This window comes from Phaenicophaeus curvirostris, chromosome 2, assembly GCF_032191515.1.
Source record: "Phaenicophaeus curvirostris isolate KB17595 chromosome 2, BPBGC_Pcur_1.0, whole genome shotgun sequence".
Lineage (NCBI taxonomy): Eukaryota > Metazoa > Chordata > Aves > Cuculiformes > Cuculidae > Phaenicophaeus > Phaenicophaeus curvirostris.
The window spans coordinates 115,126,996-115,145,731 of NC_091393.1; the positions used below are offsets into that span (position 1 = coordinate 115,126,996).

General features: G+C 42.6%; 1 protein-coding gene across 4 annotated transcripts; it reads left to right on the forward strand.

Moving 5' to 3' along the window:
* The first annotated feature begins 261 nt into the window (after nucleotides 1-261).
* E2F6 (E2F transcription factor 6) lies at nucleotides 262-8,037 on the forward strand. Of its 4 annotated transcripts, none has more exons than XM_069850490.1 (7): nucleotides 262-524; nucleotides 2,051-2,099; nucleotides 3,369-3,579; nucleotides 3,892-4,050; nucleotides 5,099-5,213; nucleotides 6,423-6,570; nucleotides 7,300-8,037. In XM_069850490.1, the coding sequence occupies exons 1-7, from the start codon at nucleotides 459-461 to the stop codon at nucleotides 7,347-7,349; spliced, it is 798 nt and encodes a 265-aa protein (XP_069706591.1). In that variant the 5' UTR covers nucleotides 262-458; the 3' UTR covers nucleotides 7,350-8,037. The 4 variants fall into 4 exon arrangements, with proteins under 4 accessions (XP_069706591.1, XP_069706589.1, XP_069706592.1 ...); XM_069850488.1 differs by having other exon boundaries at nucleotides 264-524; nucleotides 3,369-3,585; XM_069850491.1 differs by having other exon boundaries at nucleotides 264-515; nucleotides 3,369-3,585.
* Nucleotides 8,038-18,736: the final 10,699 nt, after the last annotated feature.

Consider the following 18,736-nt stretch of genomic DNA (forward strand, 5'->3'; position numbering starts at 1 on the left):
GGAGTGGGCAGTGATTGACATGGGGCGGTGGGCGGGGCTACGTGGCGGAGCAGCCAATGCGTGAGCTGAGCGGCTGCTGACCTAAAGGTGGGCGGGGCTACGCGGGTAGGCGGGACGATGCAAGGCGGGAGCCAATGGGTAGGCAGAGCGGCCGCTGATTGACAGGGGAATGGGCGGGGCGACCCGGCGCAGTGGCCTATGGGTGGCTCGCCCTCGGCCCGACCTAGGCTGCGCGCATGCGCAAGGGGCGGGGCTTCCGGTCTCCCGCCCGAGCGAGAGGTGCCGAGTGGGAGGAGGCAGCGGCCATACCGGGGCCGTGAGGGCGGGAGGGCCCTTGCCGCCCCCTCCTCCCCGGAGGTAGGGTAGGGATGGCGGCGCCTTCTTCCCACGCGGGCCTCTGAGCGGTCTCCCGCCGCCGCCGCCTCACCTCGGGGCGGGAGGGGCTGGGGCAGGCGACCATGGCCACCCCCGCGGGCTGCGAGCACCTGAGGCCGCTGCAGTCGGACGCGCTGCAGGCGAGTAAGGTAGAGAGCGGGGAGGCGCTGTCTGCGAGTGGGGAGAGGGCGGGACGGCGCCTTTGCCGCCTCCAAGGGAGGGTTTAAGGAGATTCCCGAGAGTCCTTGCTCTCTCCTCTCCAGTAGGTGAGACCTGAGGTGTGAAGGTCGAAGAATTGTAGAATCATAAAATAGAATCATAGAATCACGAGGTTGGAAAAGACCCACCGGCTTATGGAGTCTAACCATAGAATAGTGTGTGTTGGAAGGGGCCCTAAAGCCAATCCAGTTCCAACCCCCGTGTCATGGGCAGGGACACCTTCCACTGTGTCACGGGCTCAAAGCCTCATCCAGCTTGGCCTTGAACACCTCCAGGGATAGGGCAGCCTCAACTTCCCTGGGCAGCCTGGGCCAGGGCCTCACCACCCTCGTCATGAAGAATTTAATTTCTTCCTAAGATCTAATTAAATCTTCCCCTCTCCAACTTAAAGCTATTCCCCCTTCTCCAATCACTATGTGCCTTTGTATAAAGTCCCTCCCCAGCTTTCCTGTAGTCCCCTTCAGGTACTGGAAGGTTGCTATAAGATCTCCACAGAGCTTTCTTTTTCCAGGCTGAACAACCTCAAATCTCACAGCCTGTCCACATAACAGAGGTTCTCCAGCTCTCAGATCATCTCCGTGGCATCCTCTGGACCCGTTCCAATGATTTCATCTCCTTATGTTGGGGATTCCAGAGCTGGACACAATACTTCAGGTGGGGTCTCACAAGAGCAGAGTAGAGGGGCAGAATCACCTCCCTCACCCTGCTTCTTTTGATGCAGCCCCGGATACGGTTGGCCTTCTGAGCTGTGAGTTCACATTGCAGGCTCATGTTGAGCTTCTCATCAATCAGCAACCCAGGTCCTTCTCTGCAGAGCTGCTTTCAATAAGGTTGTCCCTCATCTTGTATTGAAACCGCTCCTTGAATCCTGTGTTCAGTTCTGGGCCCCTCACCACAAGAAGGATGTTGAGGCTCTGGAGCGAGTCCAGAGAAGAGCAACGAAGCTGGTGAAAGGGCTGGAGAACAGGCCTTATGAGGAACGGCTGAGACAGCTGGGGTTGTTTAGCCTGGAGAAGAGGAGGCTGAGGGCAGACCTCGTTGCTCTCTGTAACTACCTGAAAGGAGGTTGTGGAGAGGAGGGTGCTGGCCTCTTCTCCTAAGTGACAGGGGACAGGATGAGAGGGAATGGCCTCAAGCTCTGCCAGGGAAGGTTTAGGCTGAACATTAGGAAAAATTTTTCATGGAAAGGGTCATTGGGCACTGGTGGAGGCTGCCCAGGGAGGTGGTTGATTAACCTTCCCTGGAGGTGTTTAAGGCATGGGTCGATGAGGTGCTGAGGGTTTATGCTGAGGTTTAATGGTTGATAGGAATGGTTGGACTCGATGATCCGGTGGGTCTCTTCCAACCTGGTTATTCTATGATTCTATGATTTAGAGTTGATTTGGGGTATCTTCTGGAGAAACTTTCTGTGTAGGTAGCATTTTGTGTCAATTACATTTTTTTGGTTTTGTTCCAGCAACCAGCGGCCAACCTGAATGCATATGATGAGATACAGCTCGTGAAAAGTAAGTTGCTGTGTCATTGGGTTTTTAACTGATATTAGCAATTGTAAATACAAATGAGTGGATTTGCACTGTTTTGTTGGTTTTTTTTTTCTTTTTTTTTCACCAATTGAATAGTCTCACACATCTTACAGTAACACGTTGCACCGCTAGAGTTGTTGAACCTGTCACTTCATGTAAAAGAGTGCATAGTCTTGCAGCCATGGAATGAGGGTAAAATACTATGAGTGAAAGTTCATGTTTTGTTCATCCTGGCATAAACACTAAAGATTGAAGGGAGTGTTTCGCAGGAAAGTTTCCTTACACGTGCATCCATGTACACAAACACACACGTGTTCTCTTGAAGCATTAGGGTGGAATATTACTCAAGTGACACAATTTGATAATACGTGAAATATCTAGTTTGCTCTGCAGGAGAAAAGACCAATAATAGCAGGATTTCATTGACTAGCGTCAGATGAGTGCACCTTGTCTTTTTTGCTCTAGAAAGATACTTTTTTATGCTTTATGGATACATAAATAAAAATCTAAAGTTCAACAAGTTGTTCGTCATAGCTTTTCTGCAGTTTCAGCAAATGTGCTGGTAATAGATAGGCATAGCACAGGAATCTCTCAAACCTGTGGTGTGCTGGCGTCTGTAAATCTTGTTCACATCAGTAAATTAAACAATGACATCACCAGCTCTTTTGCCCAGAGGCCAAACAGTACAGTCAGAGTTTGTCCATATATTAAGTTCTCGAACTTCAGAACAGATTGGTTGCATCCAGGCTGAAACAGTCCCTGAAGCCAGCCTAACTCCTGAACTGGGTGTGAATGTTACCTGGGAGATCTGCTGGTTATTAACGTGGGCCAAAAGGGTTTGAAAAAATTTTACAATGGTATCGTGGAGCAGATGATAGAGCCGCAGTTCTCTGGCAGCACCATGACTCCATCTATAGTTAATCAAAGATTTGATTGGTTTTCATTCAGTAGTCTGAGCTCATGTCCTACAGAACATACAGTTACGGAGTTATTAATGTCCATACATGTAGTCTGACGTCATGAATGTTGAAAGTGAAGATGCATACTTGCTACTTAGATACAATCTGTGCAAACAAACGAAGATATATGCAGTTAATAGATTTTATATGATGCTATTGCAATGTCGGTGTTAGTAATTGCAGTTCTTTCAGACTTTTATCTTCATTGCTACTTTGTTACTAATGTTTTTTTAAGGAACAGTTCATGCTTTTGTAGTAGTTTACCCTTAAATATTCTGTCAAAACTTTACAGAAACTCTGAAAGTCAAAAAGCCTCGATTTGATGTGTCCTTGGTTTATTTGACCCGAAAATTCATGGAACTTGTCAGAACGGCTCCGGATGGTGTCCTTGATTTAAATGAAGTAGCGACAATGCTTGGAGTACGAAAACGAAGAGTGTATGACATCACCAATGTGTTGGATGGAATCCACTTAATTCAGAAAAGATCTAAGAATCTTATCCAGTGGGTGTGAGTTGGCTTTGAAACCTCTAATTTCTGAAACAATGAAACCCAGCGACGTTGAGTAACGTTTATGATGCTGAGAATACTTTTAAGCATATTTAATTACTTTTGCTAGATAAAAACATTTTAAGTTCTTCTGTATCCTTACGCTGTCTGAATTACTATTTTAACAAGTATCAAGTGCAGAAGCACAGTGAATCATATTTCAGCAGAGTAAAGGATGCCAGGTTATTTTCTACCAGTATCCTTTGTGTTCAATAAGCAGGCGCTTATTTTATATAAACATACTAGACAATTTTCATGTTCTTCTAGAGGTTCTAGTCTTGGCCACGTTGTTGGAAAAGCATCAGAACAGCAAAACCTTAAAGATGAAATTTCTGACTTGTCTGCCATGGAAGAAGCTCTGGATGAATTAATCAAGGATTGTGCTCATCAGTTACTTGAACTAACAGATGACAAAGAAAATGCAAAATATCCTTTGAATTCTTGCATTACTTTAACACATGGGTTTTGTTTGCAAATACGTGGGTATCTAGTAATAGGTATAGGTTGATACCACAGGTATGCAGTAATACTTGATAATGAGCTTTATAATAGGAAACTTACTGGTTATTTTATATTAGTGTATATTACTTACGTGCCCTGCTTTGCCGTATCATGCACAACCTGGCCTGTACTCAGCGCAATGCTACTTGCTGTGTGACATTTCCAGTGCAGAAGAATGGAAGTGGGGCAATAGCCTTAGTGCCCCGGCTATCACCTTGTTCTTGCCATTACAGAGTTTACTTTCAGGGGCAGGTCTTGAGTGTAACTGAGTTGCTTAGTGAGATGAGAGAGAGGAACCAAAACAGTTACAGTGGCCTGTTTCCAAGAAGATACAGTGGGGCATGGGTTGTGTCCCAATACTGTTCTCTCTCCTAGGAGAGGATCCAATGCTGTCTTACCTTTCAGATGGGCTTTGTTAACAGAAAAGGGATATCTTTTAGTATGACGTAAACATTGGATTTTGGCTTTCGGTTACAATAGAATAGTACCTGGCTCCCTTCTCTGACAGAAGGTTAAAGTCTGTACTCAGATTAAGTAGGTCCATTTTCTGTATGACATCAGGAAAACTTTTCATTACACCTTGCCTGTTCTGGTTAAGAAAAAAGATTCCATAGTTTCCCAGGAAATTATTTACGTGCATGGTTTTTACAAAACAAATCATTTCTCAGGGGCAGTATTCCATCTTCTTTTTAGACTTATGACAGCATCTGTGAAAACCATTTGTCACTTGGGCATGGGAGGGTTAATACTGAATACTGCTCTTTTTTTAAGCTTTTTCCTTCCTAGAAATAAAGAAAAAAGATTTTCCACTGGTCAGCTAATATTTAATTTACAAAGCTAGTGTTTAAGTAGCTCCTCTGAACTCTTTACCACTTTTCTTATGTTGGTATTTAGCTTAAATGTATCTTAACATCATGCTCTTTGCTTTTACCCATTACCAAATTACTTTACAGAATCCTTGACCAATGTATACACTAGCATATGTGACCTATCAAGATATCCATAGCATTCAGGCATTTCAAGAACAGATTGTGATTGCAATCAAAGCTCCAGAGGAAACAGAATTGGAAATACCAGTTCCTAAAGAAGTAAGTTTTATACATTTCTGTCTTAAGGGAACAAAAGTGCAAAAATCAAATCTGAGAAGTAATTGACTTCCAGTTTTTGTCATGGGTAGCAAACTTTGGTATTTCATCATTCTTGCGTTCCACTAAACAATGGTATAGGCATAATACTCTAAGAAGCCTTTTTGTAGTGTTTGTTTTGTTTGTTTACCTAAGCTGTTTAACAAAAAACGTATCTGAGCTTTAGTTTAGTTGGTTGGATGTTTTTTTCTTGGAGGTAGGGGCTGTGCTCTATCCTCACCTCTTGATATAACACACGTCCTGCTCAGGTCATATGAGAGCCGTAGCTTTGCCCTCTGCACTCAGTCACACTGCACCTGCGCCTCTGTACTGGGGACCCACTCTTTAAAGGAGTGCTGTGAAAGATGGAAAATGCTGGAATAAAGCTTAAGATAACAAAGGCAGCTTACATTCTATTTTCCTTTTGCATGTGGACTTTTTATAATGTTGTTAATTGTGTAAAAATCAAATTTGCCTTGCTATGTGCACCCAAAGGGAGGCGGTACTGTAGGAAAAGGAGATACGAATCAATAGAACCAGGAGACTTGGATCCATTGCATACATTTATAGTGGTTTCAGTGGTAAAAGGAGCTGACTGTTGTGCTGTGGGGATGGCAAAGATAATATTTCAGAGGCTTCCTGAAGCAACGTAAGGCAGGATTTAAAAAGCCGTACTTTAGAAAGAATTGAATTGTCTCTTATTTGCCCATTAAATTTGATTTCCTTTGCGTCTTGCAGTGTAATAGCTGCTGACAGAAAGCTGTAAAAGCAATAAGGTTATGTTGCTTTTCCATATTATTAAAGTTGCTTGTCCTTTGATTTGTTTTCTGACTCGTAGCATTGACCTCTCACGTTTTTAATTTTGTTACTCTTCCTAAACATATAGTAAATCTTGGTCATATATCAAAAGGTCAGTAAAAAATTAAACAAAGATTCATTAACTGCTCGTACATCCAAAATGAAACCTTGTTAGCTTAGTGATGCTTAATAAATTTGCCTGCAAATGTATGACATAGTCATAATTTATGTAGAACTAGTAACACAATTTTAAATGGACATAACATACCTGTATTTGTTCTGGTCTTAATCTGTTGTCTTTAAAATATGTGCAAAACCAGGTAACTGGTATGTAAGACCTGTTCTTTGGTTTATATGCAAGTTCCTGTTTTATAGGATCGCATAAAAGTACATGTGAGGAGCACAAAAGGACCCATTGATGTGTATCTATGTGAGGTGGAGCAAAAGAACCCAGGTGCCAAAACCTTTGACGATATGGATAGTGTTACGTCTGAAATTGAGCCATCAGTTCCTCCTGATGAAGGTAGTGTCTTCCATTTACATTTTTATCTCCATGTAATTTCTTTCTAAGACCATGGTACTATTCTGATATTGTTGAAAACTGTACTGTACTAATATAATTTTCTGAGCATAGTTTGCAGGCTTAGGTGTGGAGGAGTATAGAAAATTCCTGAAAGAGAAGTCTATGCCGTTATGTTAGCTGACGACAGCAGGAGGTCAGAATCAGGCACATGCGCACATGGCAAGGCACTCCTGTTCCCTGATCCTTTCATCCTTTCGCTCTTTACTGGTTTCCACTCGGAGCTGCGCTCTGTGGATGGAACATTATGTGTCAGTTCTCAGCTGCTTCGACGCGGAGTCCAGCAGCTCAGCTGAAATAGTTGTCCTTAGAGTTAAGATGCTGTTTCAAACAAGAGTGTGCTGCGCTTGCTCGCTACTGTCGTGTCTGAGGGAAGGCAGACAGAAGAGAAGATGTAGCGGTTAGATCTCCTAAAACAAGATTGGCTGGAATATAGTCCCTCAAGAGCCCCAGTGCTGCAGGATGTTGTGATTTAAAAATAAATGTGGCAGGAATTGCAGTAGCTCAGAACACAGAAGATAAATTATTTTTAGCAGTGCTGATTTATAGTTGAGGGGAAGAGTTGGACTTCTTAATCTTAGGCATTCTTTTACTTTATTTTGCTTGTGAAATGATCAGAATCATATTTTCTACAATGACAGTAATTTTTTTTTATTAACTTTCCTTTCAAAGTGAGATCACCGGAGGAAGAAAAATACAAACCACCTGAGTTGGAAGACTAATTACAACTCAAAAATCTAATACAGAATGTAAATATCTGTGTTATAGAGCTTTTCCAAAGCTGTTTAGCAAGCTTACTAACGTGAAAAGTTCCAAAGTGTTTTAAATTTAAAACAGCAGTGGGTTGGTTGAGTGCTTTTGCAGGATTGCTTATCTTCCCAAGTCAAGATGACAGTTCCTAGAGATCTTGTTGGAGCTTTGTTTTCATAATTGCATGCGATCTACAGAGCTTTGGGAAAATGTTATTTTTGGCCTATGAAATAATTTCAGTGGGCAGAAAATATAGGTAATCAATTACTTCTAAAAGTGAAGGTTTGAAAACTATTTCTGGAAGGATCTGCAATCCTTATGAGAATGTATATAATAAAGAAATGCACTTTTCAGTTCTGAGGCTGCACTACTACCAAGCAGAATTGTCAAATACAAAGGTAACAAAGAACTGGTGTATCAGATCAGCTATAAGGAACAAGATGTAAATATCATGAGTTATGCCTTACACTGTCTGGATGCTGTTTGTATTGTTTGCATCCAGTGAACTACAGTATCAACACTGAAGTTAAACTATGGGGCATTTTGTATATATCTGTATCATATTAAGGTAGTTACTGATGTAGATTTATTGAGATGGATTGCATTTCTGCCTTTGTACAGCAAAGAAATAAAATAAGCTTATAAAAATATGAAATAGTCTCATGAAACATGAGTTTGTCTTTGTTGGAAATCACAGGGTAGTTACAAACATTCACATTTTAAGTCTGTTACATGTGGTGCTGGCGGTCGGCAGTTGGATCAGATTCCTGTGATGCCACAGTACCTCAGCATTTTTCAGAAGAAATAGTTCTTGATCGTCATATTTAAAATGGTCTCTTCCAGTTTCTGTTCAGCACAGCTTTAGCCTAGTGCTGTGATCTCTTTGTGGCTTTAGTTTGCTGAAATATATCAAATACTTGAGAACTACATCTGTATTCTCCCTCCTTTAGTATCTTTAAAATAACACTTCAGAGTTTTGAGACTGGTTTTTCTGAGTGGATTATGTGTCGCTGTACAAACATTGCACTGTGCTCATTTCACTGAAATACTGAAAAGTGTACTTCACAGTTTTTGGGGTGGAGAGTGGGTGTCTAAGTCAAACTCCAGCTCCTTGTTTTCCCAATCAGATGGTATGAACAACTCTCTACCTACTCACAGGTAATAAAGATAATAACCTACTGGGAGTTTCAGCCGTCAACTCTACAACTACTTTGAAAGGATGTTGTGAAATTAAATTCCCTATAGTCTACTACTAAATCCAAATAAAGTAGGGCAGTTGATATTGAAGACCTTAGATATACCTAATTACATTAGACTTTAGATATACCTAATCTATAAGAAGAGAAGGCTGAGGGGAGACTTCGTTGCCCTCTATAACTGCCTGAAAGGAGGGAGAGAGGAGCTGGGCTCTTCTCCCAAGTGCCAAGGGGACGGGACAAGGGGCAATAGCCTCAAGCTCTGCTCGAGGACGTTCAGGCTGGACATAAAAAAATTTCATGGAAAGGGTCATTGGGCACTGGATCAGGCTGCCCAGGGAGGTGGTTGAGTCGCCATCCCTGGAGGTGTTTAAGGGACAGGTGGATGAAGTGCTGAGGGACGTGGTTTAGTGTTTGATAGGAATGGTTGGACTTGATGATCCTGGGGGTCTTTTCCAACCTAGTGATTCTGTGATTCTGTAATTATAGGTTGAGAGTTAATCCAGTTTTCTACAAGGTTAACTAGTTTTGCAAAATGTGTAGAGTTACAGTGTGCAAATCGTGTGAAACACGAGCCTGTGTCTTGACTTCTTCTGTATATGCTACCAACTTCCAGCTGCAGAATATAGTATGTTATTTTTCCACATCTCTAAAATGCAAACTATGGGCTGAGCTGTTACAATAATAAATAAAAGCAAAGTGAAAGCATATTTCACACACAGATCACAGTAAGAATGGAGAAGGTGCTGCTCTGATGAAGCTGGGGGCTAAAATAAAGAAATCCTGCTCAGAAAGGTTGTCCTTTTACTACAGTGTCTGGCTTCTTTCGAGCCAGCAAACTTGCTATTTGATTTTTCACATTGCTGTTCTCTTTTTGGGGGTGAGAGAGAGGCCTGTGTGTAGGAGAAGTTATCAATCGCCCTACACTGCTTAAACAACGTGGGATGACATTTGCTGTGAAACATGCAAAAATCTCCAGCACCAACAACTAATCCTAAAGGCTATGGGATAGGGTGGGATTTTGTTTGGTGATGATACCAAGTTTTGAACTGTGGAATAATAAGGAAGTGTTCTTTTACAAAATAACCATCTAATAAATGTTAAGCAAGTCTGTGTTCAAGAGCAGAACATAACTTTATTCAATTGAAACATTAGGATTTTTTGGTTTGAACAAATCACTAGTGATTGGTGAGGCAGTGGCACAGGTTGCCCAGGAAAGTTGTGGCTGCCCCATCCCTGGAGGTGTTCAAGGCCAGGTTGGATGGGGCCTTGGTCAGCCTGATCCAATGGGAGGTGTCCCTGCCCAGGGCAGGGGGGTTGGAACTGGATGATCTTTAAGGTCCCTTTCAACCCAAACTCTTCTATGATTCTGGATTTTAAAGTCAAACTACACAATTATCACGGTGAAATGGGGGAAGCTGTAATATGGCAGTTACAGTATAATTATTTTCTCAAGTTCTTTTTATTGTTTTAATAATGCACCTTCAGTGGAACAAGGGGCTTTTTGACAAACCACCTTGTTACTCCTCAAATATTTACAGTGTTACCTACTTGTGATGTTGGAAACAATGTGCTCAGTAGGCTTCCTGGCTGAAAAGATTAGACTTGGACTTGAGGAAAAGTTACCGACTGATGCTGAACTTGAATACAAGCTACAAGCTCACTTAAAAAGTAAATGTCATGGGACCTTGCTCTGAATGTATGTAATAATGCTTTTTTTCCCCCTAAAGTTTATTAAAGATTAAAGTTTTTTTACTTAGTCCATGTCTGTCCATTTTCAGCATGTTTGTCTGTGTAAGCACTTCCCATGGCTATTTGAGGAGTCTCTAATAAATTAAAAAGCTCTAATAACATTTTTGTCTTCCTTCAATAAGAACAGCTGAGATTCCAAATGCATTCATCAGCAGTAGCTTCAGCCAGGATCCATCATTATAGAACGGCCTGGTTTCGCTGACTCTGTAGCTGGAAAAAACACCACGGGTTGCCAGTTCAGCCCCTTGCTTGGTATGGGAAATTCCTTGTCAGAGTTTTCATTTGTCAATTGCAGGTTTTAAATAATGTGATCTGTGAAAAAAAGTTTAAACGATGATCTTCTGGAAAGCACTTAAAAGCAAATTCCTTCATTTCAAATAATCCTTTTGTTGTGTGTGAGGAGCCTCATTTACAAGCATAATTGAATTACACTGATTTCAAAAGTCACATTAGCTCTTGTAATTTCCAGTGGTGAAGTCAGCCTGCCTGCCAGATAATCTGCTGGTCCTGAACAGCTGGAGGTGACTGGAAGCTTTAAACCCATCTGTGTTCCACGATCTCAGTGTACAGGCTGGCTCTGGCATTGTGCTGCGACTTAAGTTTCACTGCTAAAGTGTTTATCTGGAGCAGTCATCTGCTATTTTTGGTTCCACTTCTGATCTGCCAAGGGTAATTTGTGGCAAGTGTGTTGAAGCTAAAATAACATCCATTACACTTGGTTGTGCACAGTTTGTATAAGTCTACACGAGGCTTCTCACACAGGTCTTTACTGGGATACTTGTTCAGTAAAAAAAAATGGTATATTTAAACTAGGCACTAGGAAGAAATTCTTCATGCTGAGGGTAGTAAGGCCTTGGCCCAGGATGCCCAGAGAAGCTGTGGCTGCCCCATCCCTGGAGGTGTTCAAGGCCAGGTTGGATGGGGCTTTGAGCAACCTGATCCAGTGGGAGGTGTCCCTGTCCATGGCAGGAATTGGAACTGGATGGGTTTAAGGATCCCTTCCAACCCAAACCATTCCATGATTCTGTGATATGCTTGGAAGGAAATCTTACTTAATGCTTAGAGAGAAAGAGAAGCCTGCTTCTCTCCATGTGGTTCCTACATGGTTCCTTCCCTGCTTTTCATCCCACCGCAGTCTGATGTTGGGCTCTCTAAGGGCCTGTAGCTCTTCAGTCTGGGCAGCTGCCGTGTCTGCATGGCCTTACGGCAGCTCCTCACAATGTGTCCCATGAATGACCTTGTGTTTGTAGTCACCCCGGCTTAAGTGATAGGGCTATAGGACACAATTCTGGAAGTTGAAAGAGCAAATTCAAAAGATGCAAGCTCAGGACATGGTTAGCCTTTTACTGACTTTTATTAGAATCATACAATCATAGAATCATAGAATAGTTCAGGTTGGAAGGGACCTTCAAGCCCATCCAGTTCCAACCCCCTGCCCTGGGTAGGGACACCTCCCACTGGATCAGGCTCACCAAGGCCCCATCCAACCTGGCCTTGAACATCTCCAGGGATGGGGCAGCCACAGCTTCCCTGGGCAACCTGTTCCAGTGCCTCACCACCCTCATTGTGAAGAAATTCTTCCTTATATCAAGCCTAAATCTGCCCCTGTCCAGTTTATACCCATTCCCCCTCATCCTATAACCACAAGCCTTTGTGAACAGTCCCTCCCCAGCTTTTTTGTAGCCCCTTCAGGTACTGGGAAGTTGCTGTAAGATCTCCTTGGAGCCTCCTTTTCTTCAGGCAGAACTGAACTCTCAGCCTGTCTTCATACGGGAGGTGCTCCAGCCTTTGGATCATCATTGTAGCCTCCTCTGGACCCATCCCAACAGCTCCATATCCTTCTTAAGTTGAGGATTCCTGAACAAGTCACAATACTCCAGATGAGGTCTCACAAGAGAGGAACAGAGGGGCAGAATCACCCTTTAAAGGTGATTAGGCCTCTAATATGTCATTTTATCCTGCTTTAAAAGGAAAATGTGGCACTTCAAGTGAAAACTTCTGGAATCTAAAGTTCTGCAAAAAGCTATTCAAGTTCCTGGGACAGTTTGTAGATTTTAATGCAAATCCTGCACAGAACTGCTTCTAGGGTAACACAATATTCTTTCCAGACATACAAGCAATTTTGATGTTACATCTGTCATTTTCTAAGTAATTATGTTTTTCTTTTATTTTTCTTTCCATCTATAACCATAAAAATGCCACAAGCAGGTTACAGCAGGAGCTGTTGCTTCTCTAACACACAGCCAAAGCACATATCATGAAAACTATTGCTATATCAATTTTCTTGGAAGTTAGGAAGGTGTCAGGTCAGATACAAAGTTTCAGCAAGCTCAGAAAGGGAAAAGCTGGTTTTATATTTATTTTAATTACAGGGCACACAAATTCTTAGGAGGCTTGCTGGCTCTGAAATCTAGGATAACATTTGTGTGCACAAACTGTGACCTCAACATTAAAAGAGTTCATTTCTAAATGTGAAAATAAAACTTAGCTGTCAGAAGAAAAGTTCAAAGACCAGTAAGAACATTTTAGAAGTTATTTGGATTATAAAGTTTTAAAGGGGGTTGTAAATGAGAGATGGGCCCAAGCCCTTAAGCTCAAGTCAAGAGGCAAATACCTGCAAACGTGAAGAGTAAACCAAGGTCAATAGGCCCCATGTTTATGATAGCAGTCATTGACAGCACAGGTTGAAGCCTGACACAGACTTCTCCAAAGATCAAGACTTCTGGCTGAGATTTAGTGTGACCAAAATATTTGAGAGAGAGCTGGGATTGCAACAGAAGAATTCTGGATCTGGAAACACCAGCAAAGGGGGAATTTCCCTACATTAATTGTAGCAATAGCTGTTTGCAGGCAGTTCCCTAGCTCTCTATTTTCTTTACAAACAGGCAAAAAGAAATTCTTGAACACAGGTACCCGTAGGAAAAATAGCTGATTAAATATTGCAATTAGTCAATTTTTTTGCATGCCATCTGAAATGAGGGAAGGCAGTAAGTGGTCTTGAAAAGGAGGACTCACAGTGTCTCCAATGCTGTTATTGATATCTTTCTGCAAACTGTGATGAGACTGTCTTCTGACAATCTCATCTGCTAGATCATACTCTGTGCTCTTGTTCAGAAGTGTCCAGAAAATAAACTGTATGTAGAATAAATAAATGAAGGAAAGAACTCCTATTTTTCCTTGGTGAGGCTCATGACCTTTCAGACCATTTGTTCCTGACCATTCAGCAGCTCGGAAAGTACTCAGAGTAACACCAGACACTCTGCTTTTAGCTGGGCACTCAAGGATCAATCCAAGCTTCCCAGAAGTTAGCTGTGATCTCTTCACGATCCCTAAAGCACCTACAAAACCGGGGAACAATACCTACATGCTGCCGCCATCTCTTACTCTAAAGCAGGTTGCACAGTATTCACAGTCAGGAGCAGAAAACTGGGATTTACTTGATAATGTGACTCCCTAGAAATCATCAAAGAACCCTTTTACCAAGCAATGTTCTCATTGCCAATATTGGTTACTCCTTTAGTTTTGTGTAATAAACAGTTTCTCATCGCAAAAGTCCCCTTGGTGTTGGAGACAGATTTAACCTTAACAGCCCAGCAATGTGTGCAAAGCCTTCCAGCTGGTGAGGAGCTATCAGAGATGATAATTTCTGTCCTTATTCAGCTGCAGGTAAAACAAACACCTGTAAAATGATACAAAATAATTCCATCCTGGGAAAATGTTCAAGACAAATGCAGAGATTTGCCTTAAGAACTCCAGGATCAATTCTTCCAGTGATTACAAGTTTCAAAATGAAAGCAAAACACCAGGAAAATATTAGTGTTGCTTCTCTTTTGAGATCAAACAAGTTTTAATTGCAGATTTTGCTTCGAGAACTGGATAAAGAGATAAGTACAAATGAATTGCCAAAGGTGACACAGAGCTTGGCAGTCTCAATGCACAGATCAGAGGGTCTGATTTGTTTGGAAAGCATCAAGAACACCCACAGCCCTGAGTGGCAGAACAGCATAAAAGGAAAGTATGGATTGACGTATATTTATTGATGAATTATATATTTCTTCCATTCTGAAAGGCTCCAGACTGTACTGAAAATTTACCACAAATTGAAGCTCAGGAATCTTATTACTTTTTACAAAGGAATTAAATTTGTGATATTAAGTAATGTCTTCGTACATTCTTAAAAACAAGTATTTTCCACGTGAAAATATCTTTTATTCCCGATCTGTAAAATACTGAGCCTTTACACATGGAGAATATAGACTGTTGTTGTTGGACAGAAGGGGTCGGAAGGCCGTCCAGATATTGTCTGTATGCTATGTGTCTGTCCCCAAGGATCTGTTGCCTAGAAATGAAAACAAGACAACAATGATTGTTTACAGAGACGCTGCCTGAAAACTTCTCAGGCATTTATGCTCCTCTACTGGCTTTATGCCAATGGACCATGTCTTTAATTGACAAGTGGGAGCTACTTTAGGGGGTAAATCTGCAAAACAGTGGTTATGGTCTGGAGAGAAAACAATAGAGTTGTAAAGGGAAAAAAAAAATCACTCCAATGCTGCTTAAAAAGTTTTATCACACAATCATAGAAGAGTATGGGTTGGAAGGGACATTAAAGATCATCCAGTTCCAACCCCCCAGTACCTGAAGGGGCTACAAGAAAGCTGGGGAGGGACAGTTTACAAAGGCTTGTGGTGATAGGACAAGGGGCAATGGGTATAAACTGGAAAAGGGCAGATTTAGACTAGACATAAGGAGGAATTTCTTCCCGATGAGAGCAGTGAGGCACTGGCCCAGGTTGCCCAGGGAAGTGGTGGCTGCCCCATCCCTGGAGTTGTTCAAGGCCAGACTGCATGGGGCTTTGGGCAGCCTGATCTAGTGAGATGTCCCTGCCCATGGCAGGGGGGTTGGAACTGGATGGGCTTTAAGGTCCCTTCCAACACAAACCATTCTATGATTCTATGAATAGTAATACTGGAAGTACAGATGAATTACTGAGATACAGAACCACGATTATCAGAAGGATGACATTTGGGCTTTCTGTTTCCATATAGAGAGAATCTCAGCGTGGGCTGTCCTCTAAGGACAGTTTTACTTACATAAAAACCCATGCATCTTTTCAATGCCCCATCACGCTGCTAACAGGTATCTTGATGCCTCTGGACAAACCATTCCTCCACGCTGTGTCCATTTGCAAAAAAAGGGGTGACTGCCTTGATCTCTTTTGCAAACTCCCACCAGTTCTGTTGTGCAGTGACTCCTAAGATCATAGCAGGACCCTCCAGAGGATGGTTTTCTTAAGAAATACAACACCAAGGGCAGCCCTTGGACTTATTGCCATATTTTATCAAGCAATTGCAGTGGGTGCCAGGACTTCCCAGGTGCCCCAGGGGAGCATCCTCTCTGATGGAAGCACAGAAAACGATCTGCTACCTTGAAAGATGCTGCCTCAGGGCCTATTGAAGCTCTCAGTCTATAGTGTATGTCCTTTAGCAACTTCAAGGGCAAAATAAATTCAGTGTTCCAAACACATAATCAAAATTAGCATCTTGTTGACAATTTCAGTCAAGAAGCCAAAGTGTAAAAATAAATGTCCCTTATGTTTATTTTATGTACACTGGATTCTTTTTACTTTGCTACTATATGTCTTCTACTATAAGACAGGAATCATAGAATCATAGAATCATCAGGTTGGAAAAGACTCACCAGATCATCGAGTCCAACCATTCCTACCAAACACTAAACCATGCCCCTAAGTACCTCATCCACCCATCTTTTAAACACCTCTAGGGAAGGTGACTCAACTACCTCCCTGGGCAGCCTGTTCCAGTGCCCAATGACCCTTTCTGTGAAGAATTTTTTCCTAATGTCCAGACTGAACCTCCCCTGGCGGAGCTTGAGGCCATTCCCTCTTGTCCTGTCCCCTGTCACTTGGGAGAAGAGGCCAGCACCCTCCTCTCTACAACCTCCTTTCAGGTAGTTGTAGAGAGCAATGAGGTCTCCCCTCAGCCTCCTCTTCTCCAGGCTAAACACCCCCAGCTCTCTCAGCCGTTCCTCACAAGGCCTGTTCTCCAGCCCCTTCACCAGCTTCGTTGCTCTTCTCTGGACTCGCTCCAGAGCCTCAACATCCTTCTTGTGGTGAGGGGCCCAGAACTGAACACAGGATTCGAGGAGCGGTCTCACCAGTGCCGAGTACAGAGGGAGAATAACCTCCCTGGACCTGCTGGTCACGCCGTTTCTGATCCAAGCCAAGATGCCATTGGCCTTCTTGGCCACCTGGGCCACTGCTGGCTCATGGTCAGTTGCTGTCAACAAACACCCCCAGGTCTTTCTCCTCCTGGTAGTTTTCTAGCTAGACTTCTCCTAGTCTGTAGCTGCACAGGGTTGTTGTGCTCCAAGTGCAAGACCCGGCATTTGGCCTTGTTAAACCTCATCCCATTGGACTCGGCCCAGTGGTCCAGCCTGTTCAGATCCCTTTGAAGCCTCCCTACCCTCCAGCAGATCCACACTACCTCCCAGCTTAGTGTCGTCTGCAGACTTGCTAAGGGTGCACTCAATGCCTTCATCTGGGTCATTTAACAGGAAAGTCTGCAACATCTCATTAATCTTCAGTATAACGTGCATTTATTACAACAATGCCAAAATTGTCCTCTCTCTAGGTTAAATAAATGACATTTTGAAAAGCCTAGATATTGGGTTAACACTTTCCTCAACCTTTTTTCGTCTCCCACGACATCTTTTTCACAGTGGCCAGAGAGGAACTAAAATAGGTACATCCTTCCAGCATCATGGCTTGTGTGCAATAAAAACTCTGAACAGCCTGAAATAATGTGGCGTTTCAAGGGCAACTTTAGTGAAAGGAAAAAAAGGGAGATATTACCCAGCATTCTGTATCCAGTTATGTCAGACAGGTTGCAAAACCCACAATGACTGAAGTGCATAGTGTGCAAAGACCCAACTGTACAGATGAGTGCACAAGCACGCCCATCTCCATGCTGAGCCTGGGGACAACCAGAGCTGCTCGCTGGCTTCCCAGAGGCTGCAGAGCCACTAGAGGGATGTCTACAACCATCCTTCCACACGTTTCTGGATGACCAAACCACCACAGCACATTTCTTACCAGCTGCGAACTACAGGCAGCATCAAACAGTAATTGAAAATGCTGTAAAGAATATATAGAGGGCTGCTCACCGTGGCCAAGGGAACTTTGGAAACTACCAGTCTGGAAAGATGTGGCACAGTGCTGATGTGCCATGAGATCCAAGTAAGCCAGTCAGAAATCTGCTGGTTGAACAATTTGCCACTGTGAAATTTCAGTTTGGTGGAAAGCAAACAGCTTCCCTCCAGGCCCTTAGCCGCTGCTTTCTTTCTAGCACATCAAACACTATCCACCCAAGTCTTTTTGACAGCCCAAGTTCAAGGACTTCCAGGTCCTGGAAGATCAGAGGGTCTGAGCTGTGGCAGCACCAGCGACTGAGTGGGCTGTGCAGTTGCCTGCCTGCGATACCCATTGTGGGGGAATCTTGGACAGCTGCTTGGGAAATTCTGAAAAAAACCCAAATTTTGTTATTTTTTTGTAGTGAATTTCTCTTCATGCTGGCACTCTGCAGGCAGCTTCAGCTCCAGCATTCTTTTCAGAGCTAGAATTCTGTTCTACTGTAACATTTCCTACACTTTTATCAACTCCAGCTAGACATATCCATCTTTCTCCGTTTGCTTCCTATGGTTTAGCTCGTACCTTATGGCATAGCATAATACATTTAAACTACCAATGGGTTAGAAGCATGCTCAGTGATAGAAGTACTTCTTTTTATTTTTTTATTAGTTCTAAATTAGTTAGCTAGAAAAGGACAAAAATTTAATAGTGAAGAGTGCCTCCTCCAACGGAGACCAGAAGTTGGAACTGATTGCATGGAAGGGGCTGCAAAGAGAGGAAAAAAATAGTGAGCTGAAGAAATAAGCATTAGTTGTCAGTGCTGTAATAGGTCTTGTGTGCACCAGAACGGCATAATTAATGGACGCTAATTTACTACTCTAACTGGGTATTTGGGTCAAACTTTTATGCTTAAAAAAAGATATGTGTTTTAATTAAGGTGGAAAAGAAACAGCATAGATTTTAGAAGTGGTAATAGTTAGAGTTGGGTGATTTAATGATTAATTTATTTTAATAGTTAATTCCCTGGAAAATGTGGTTTCAGTCATGTCTAAACTATTCGCTTCAGATTTGCTGAATAGCTTTGGCTGGAAAAAAACAAAGGAGGGGATAAACTCTGTTGGAGGAAAGTCTCCAATTACCCAACAGCTCAATGACCAGAGCATTTACTTAGGTAGCAGAGTCCCTGCAGAGGCTGTTTAGAGGCAGGCTACGCTCAATCCTTCCTGTTACCATTTTGATTTTGTCCTGACAGAGAGGTATG